This window comes from Belonocnema kinseyi, chromosome 8, assembly GCF_010883055.1.
Source record: "Belonocnema kinseyi isolate 2016_QV_RU_SX_M_011 chromosome 8, B_treatae_v1, whole genome shotgun sequence".
In the NCBI taxonomy this organism is placed as follows: Eukaryota; Metazoa; Arthropoda; class Insecta; order Hymenoptera; family Cynipidae; genus Belonocnema; species Belonocnema kinseyi.
Window position 1 is genome coordinate 123969140 of NC_046664.1, and position 7176 is coordinate 123976315.

The 7176-nt window shown below is 30.7% G+C and overlaps 1 protein-coding gene across 1 annotated transcript in view; it reads left to right on the forward strand.

The window, feature by feature from the left end:
• The first annotated feature begins 2825 nt into the window (after positions 1–2825).
• The window catches only part of LOC117178969, a 159150-nt gene continuing 154799 nt past the window's right edge, over positions 2826–7176 (forward strand). The window contains exon 1 of the mRNA XM_033370565.1: positions 2826–3096. Within this exon, the coding sequence (XP_033226456.1) occupies positions 2910–3096 (187 nt within the window). The 5' untranslated portion in view covers positions 2826–2909. The remainder of the gene's footprint in view (positions 3097–7176) is intronic.

Genomic DNA, 7176 nt, shown 5'->3' on the forward strand with positions numbered 1-7176 from the left:
TTAAATTCATTTACCCAGTTATAAACCGTTGCTAAGGCAGGGGCAGATGTGCCATGAACTGAGTCCAATTCATTTTTTATCTCATATGGAGTTAAACCCTTCGAATGAAAATGTTTGATTACCGCTCTGAACTCGTTTCTTTTTCATTTTTCTTAACGAACAATTTTTTTTTTCAATTGGTTATAAAAACACGTAAACTCAGAAGATGTGGACTGTGACTGCACCATATATCTAGTCGGGAGTGGTGCTGACTGAAAACAGATGATTTGGAGCGATTCGCGCGCCATTTGTTGGTCATTCTAAGGACTTATTGAACTACCCTCGTATCTCGTGCGTGATTCTCGAATTTTTCCAAAATGTAAACTGTACTAAATTATGTTTAACAACATTATTATAAAAAATGCATATTAAATTTATTTTTGTACCTCGGCCCGGAATTACTTACTCAGTTACTGTCAAATAAAGTACAAATTTTATTTATGATGATTAATTTAATATTTTTCTTCCTTATTTTGCTCCAAATTTTATTCTCAGCTACCCTGATAAATGTATCGTTTCAATCAATTTATATTATTATAATTCATTTTATGTATTGGTATTGAAACAGGCGTATTTTCACTGTCTTGTTTATATAATTTAAAAAGTGCACCTGCTATAAGTAAACTTTTTTGTTATTAAAAACATCTAATTTTTTATTTTTAATGCTATTTTTTAAAGAATAAAACAAAGCATAAAATAAAAACTTCGCGTTCCCTAAAAAATGATTAATAACAAATTTGGAACTCTTTTGTGGGTGAATCAATTTTGTCCATTTATTGTTTTTCGGCGAATAAAACAAAAACTACACATTCTATCAAAAAGTAACTAACAATTTGTATTTTTTTTAATTTATCTTTTTTGTAGCTTGCATTTTAGTCCTACACGGATCCTGCGGGGAACAAATGTGCCCCACGCGAAATTCAATTAATTCTCCTGAGCAAATATCTCTATTTTTTTGGTGCAGACCCTAACCATAATTCAGTTCGACTATCCTAGAGTGCGGTGAAGTGGTTGATGTTGCCGGTCGTTCGCTGTCTGTAAAGTGAAAAGGAAATGCTGAGCGCTTGGTGCACATTTCTCCCCCAGAGGATCTGTTACGTTCGAGATCTGTTACGTTCCGTTGCGCCCGAAGTAGATTTAGCTTATTTGATGCAATATTCAGTTAAATTTAATTTTTTTAAATTTAATTTTCTTTCGAGAATTTTTTGAAAAGAAAAATAGTTTTGTAGAAAAGGCTTCTTTTTTCATTCCGACGAATTTTTCCTGTCTTTCAAACGTACTAACCGTTTTTCCATTGAAAAATACTTTTTCATCATTTTTTATCTTTATTTAAATGAAACCATCTTATTGTTCATCAAAAAACTAGGAGATTGACCTATTATACATTCAAATTATTTATAATAATAAGCATTCTGCCCGCACTTCTGATATTTCTCATTTTTTTAATTTTCTAACTTCGAATGTTGAAATAAATATACTTTTTGAAATGAACCTAATTATAATCTACACCACCTTAAAGTGCAATTTGTGTTCTTGAAAATGGCGTTAAAAATTTTAGAATTAGTTAATTATAAAAGAAACCACATTATTTTTTCCAAAAAATGTCAAAAACACGATTTTTCGTGATTTTTATTTGTTTAAACATTTTTTTCAACATGTTAAATTCATTCAAATGGTATTTTATATACACTAAACTCTTCAAAATTAAAAAACGAAGATAATTATGTATATTAGCATCTAATTCCGATGAAAGGACAAGATTTTGCACAAGGAATCAAAATGGGGGACATTTGTCTCCCACAGGACCCGGTGAGGGCAAAAAATATATAGGATCCCTCTAGGGTTAAACCAGTTTACCAGTTATACCAGAAAACGGAATTTTTATTTTTCATGATTTTTTTAATGCGATAAAAATTTGAATTTTGGAATTTTCAACAAAATTCAAAAATTTGTTATGACAGTCTTGGAGGGGGGGGGGGGGGGGGGGGGGGGGGGGGGGGCGTCAATTTTTGCCCAGTACGCCACTGACGAGGGTGATGGCCAATTTTTATTATTTTTTATTTATTTATTTTTATTTTATAATGGTGTTTTTTAATTAATAAATTAATATTTTATTGCCATTCTGCGTACTACATCAATTGTACCTTATGCTCTACGTAATATCACATTTAAGAATGGATAAAGCAGTGTATGGGCTGCAAGTTAGTACTTAAATGCTGCCTAATTTGAAATATAATTTGCCGTCGTGCAAATTTCCGAAGGTTAAAATAGGATGAAACAGAGGCTCAGCCTTCGCAATAAACACTCGGCCAAATGTATGAGGCAAAACTGATAATTTGAACTCACCCAATGCTAGATAGGCAATATTTATGTCAATAATGTTGGGTCAACGTTAGCCCGTTCGTAACTATTCATAACTGCACACTTAAATATATAGGGTTAAACGTGTATATAATAGATTTAAAAGTCAATTATTTATATTTTGTAAGTAATTAGCGGAAAAAATAATAATGTGTACATTGAATTACGAGAAAAAAAACTATATCTATTTTTGATAAAATTTTTCAACAACAAATTTGTGTAGCTCTTTTCAATTCTGATTGTATCTACAAATCTACATTTAAATTACCATCAACACAAAAGAAAGAAAAAAGAAAGATGAGTCGAAATCGTGAAGTGGTAGGGTAGATGACAGCTCACGATGCAATACTATTGTCGAGCATTTCCGTCTCCAAGGCAGTTTGTGCTTAAATGCGAAGTGGAAACAAACCATTTAAAAAACTGTAGTCTCGAGTGTTACGTGAATAACATTTTTTCAGCATTCTGTTTCTTTTTATTTGACTTTGAGTTTTTTCAAATACCTGTTTAAAATGTATGCGGTTCAAGAGTACGTCAAAGCCCACGAACTGCAGACTCGAGATGCCGCTGATGTTATCGAAGAATTTAGTGATGAAATTTATCAAATGCGAGGCCGGTGCATTGATATTGGTTGTGGACCCGGTACGCTCAGTAAACATTTAATTTTACGAAAACTGCATCCAAAGTCTGTATTGATAGGTAAGTTATAGTCATTCATTTATTTTGGTTACACATGATGGCACCAATCGCAATGAAAATTAGTATGTTTATTTGTCAAAAAAATGAAAATATCATGGGAGTGAGTTTTATGTAATGTACTAATGATTGCCTCGTCGTTTTCTAATTATTATTTTATATTCTCATCCAGGAAACAAAAATCCATTCACTTGTGTTTAAGGGGCCTGCAAGGCGTCTGAATTGCATATCTATCATTGGAATTTCAGATTTCCGCCGATTGGCATTTTAATGACTTTGAGTAGTTATTAATTTATTGACAAACTTATATTCCACAAAAGCCTTTAGAACATCTAGAACTGAAATAGTAAAAGGAGTCTAGTAGCGTTGCGCATGATTTCTTTTATTTTTTCAATAAATTATAAATTTAAAAAATCGTGTGAAATCTGACAGATCGTCTCATTCAAAAAGATGGAAACCGATTCAATATGACCTTGCTTGAAATGGCCAGGGCGATATATGGCAGATTAAAAGCTGCTTTCTGAATTTGCAAATGACAGATACGCAATTCACAGAGTAGTCTTTTTAATGGGTTCTTTTTTCCTGTGTAGATACTTTAAAAATATAAATAAAGTTTGTTATTATTCAAACTTCTTATACCAGTATAAAAAGTTTGGTACTTCCACAATACGATTTTTCGAGTTATAGATTTTTTTTTTTAAATTGAAATATTGAATATGTTAAATTTTGGTTTATTTACTTAGTACCCAGTGGGCACGAGTGTCTGTAAGATGTCGTTATGATATCGTTCTTCGGACGTTGTAAAGACATACGAAAACGACCACGCAAGGATGTAGTTAAAATAAGACAAATGTGTCCTAGAATTTTATTAGGATAAAGACAAAAACGAGACTCTGTCAACATAATCTAAACATGTCTGTAAGACGTCCCATAGTTGGTCTTAAATTCGGATCCGTGACAAAAAGCCTAAACGAAAAAGCGCCCGCACAATGAGAGTCGCGCTCCGTTAAGACGAAACGGTAGGTTTCGCTGAGTGCGTCAATGACTGCAGCGACATCTGTAAGAAAATCGGAAATACAGTCTAGTGCCACCTGGCAAGTATAAATACAACCAAATACCCGAAAATTGGCAGGATTCGGTTGGTAAAATTTTTTACTTGTTAGAAAGAGAAACTGAGCAACGAGAGATACGGACAATATTCAACCATTTTTATCAAACCATGTTTCTCGGCTTACATGCTCAGCTGAAGGGAAGTATAGAAAATTGACGAATATCTTGTCTACACAATATGCGTGTGAAATAATGTGTTTGCATCGAATATGAACAAAAATTAAATTCGTAAAATTGTAATTATAAATAATTATTAAATAAGTGTCGGATTCATAAAATCTACTTTTATGACATAGGTAAAATACTGAATAAGAAAAATAGTTTTAAACATAGCCAGGGTGTCTAGAATTTCTGCGAAAAAAATGCTAGTGGTTTTCGAGGACAAAAATAAGTTTTCCAGATACCTCTAAACATTTGTCATATGCGAAATTATCTATGCGCCCACAAAATCTGATTTTATGAACAAAACACGTTTTTTGGTAATTTTGTAATTTATGACGGTGAAAAATCACACAGCTAAAATCTAAAATATTTTAAAGTTTCATATTCCTCCAACTCGACCATTAATTAAATTTGGTTCAATACAATAATTTGCTGCTGTTGATATAATCAAAGTGAGAGCAATTTCATATGTAATGGTCTCTTTTTTATTAGAAGTAGTTGAAATTTGACTGATTCATCGCCTTTTCAACGTCTAATTTTCAATAAGGTAATTACATTTTCAACAAAATAGTCGAATTTGGAACTAAATTAATGAATTTTCGAGTAAATTGATAAATCGACAAGCAAGAAAATAAATGATTAACAAAGTCGGTCAACTTTCAACCAAAAGATACAAATTTTCATACTGCAAGACGAATATACAAAATAGTTTAAGCCACGAATTAAATTTTCTAACTGAAGAGACGAATTTACAGCACAAAACAATTTCTCAGTCAAGAAGAAAAAAAAAAGTAATTGAACTTTCGAGTCAAAAGATGAATCATTTAGTAAACAGTTGCAATTTTAAACCGAATCTATTAATTTACCACCAAAAGAGTTAATCTTTAAACAAAAAGTTGCAGTTTTAACCAACAAGAGAAGAAAATGACAAAGTGACATTTTTCATGTAAACAATTGTATTGGAATAAAACAATTTAAGAAAAAAAACGACATTTTTAACGAAATAGTTCAATTTTCAACTAAAGATTTAAAACTTGAAAAAAAAATTAATTTTTAACAAAGTGGTTCAACTTTTATTCAAGTAGTTGAATTTTCACTGTACAAAAATTAATTTTCAGCTAAAGATGAAAAACTTAAATTTTTAAATAAAAAATTATTTTTAAACTAATAATATAATACATTGAACCATAGATATCGGGCCCCCTGATTGTGTTCTTCCGAGAATTGACGCCGCGCCGAAAATAGGAGTAAAAAGATCTGCGCGGGGTGTGCGGCCCTCTATCTGCGCGGGGTGTGCGGCCCTCTATCTGGGCCTCACGAAGGCCAGTCCCAAAATCGGCCCAGTATCAGAGTTTCAGTGTAGTTGATATTTCAAACACAAGCGATGACTCTAATTAAGCTTACTCTGGTGATTTCATTATTTTTACTGGCCTATAAAATGCTAGAATCTTTTGGAAAGTTTTTAATATACATTCTTTTATACATTGAATAAAAAAAATTTAATTTAAAATATTAAACTTTTTAATTTATTATCTTAGACAACTATTTGAAGTGCCTCTTATAGAAAATTCCAGACTTTTGAAAATTTTTTTTTCTAATTCACCACTGACTTTCCTCAGCCAAAAAAATTCCCTTCATTTTCCCCTGATTTACAGGTTTTAGCTAATCTGCAGTCATTCAATTCATTACTAGCCAAATTAAATTTTTCAAAATATTGATAGATAAAAATGATTAGATTGCAACTTTTAAATGAAATGTTCGTTAAAGTAGAAAAAATTGAAAATAAATAAAAAGCTTTTAAATATTATCGATAGTACCTTCGTTATTTTCACCGTTATCAAATGAAATATCTAGTGCTAAAAAGGTGTGTTTGCAAAATTCAAGAACTATTCCAGATTTTTCCACTAAATCTCAAAATAATTCCTCGTAGAAACTCTTTGTTTATGCTTCTTATTATTTAATTTTGATTTTTACATAACTATTTTTTTTTGAAAAAGAACATAAATAAATAAAAAATTAAGTGTCTTTTCTAAAGATTATTTTTCTAGTTGAACATTATCGAAATTAATGTTATTATCCTGAGTTTTAAGAAAAATTCATACTTATTTTAAGAACTGCAAAAATTTTAACCCATTTTTGTGATGAGAAAATCGCGAAAATATTTCCTCTGCAGGATACGCTGAATACACATGAGAAATGAAACTGGTTAACATAACTTAATGTTTACATCTACAAAATGAGATATTTGTCATTTTAAATGTAGTTTTTTGTTCATTAATTTTGCCATGGCTCCAGCGGTTTTTGCGAAAATTACAAATAAAAAATTCGATAAATAAGGTTTTATAGAAAACATCATACACTCACTGGAAATAATGTAGAGGTAATTTTTTCAATTTTTGTTATAAAGTAATTTAACAATATAGTGTCTTAATTATTTTATAGTTGATAGTATTTCATTTATTAAAATGTACACCAATCATTTCAATTCTTCAAGATCTACCAAAGTTACAGAAACTCTACACGATCCAGAAGTCAGCTATAAATATACATCTGAAACTTGTGCTTTGAATTAAAACTACAATAATAGTCTTAGCGAAAATCTAAGGACAGCCCTGAATTCGTCTCAGCAATATCGTTTTTTCCATTCTTTCTAAACGTTATTTTAAAAACATTTTGCCATTATTTAAATTGGTGCATTTATAATACTTTAGGGGGGTAAGTTATGTTTCAGTAAGTAGTTTTCAATTGCTTGCCATAATGGTTAAATAATTTCCTAGAAATTACAACGAATTTTCTTATTCTATAGTAATA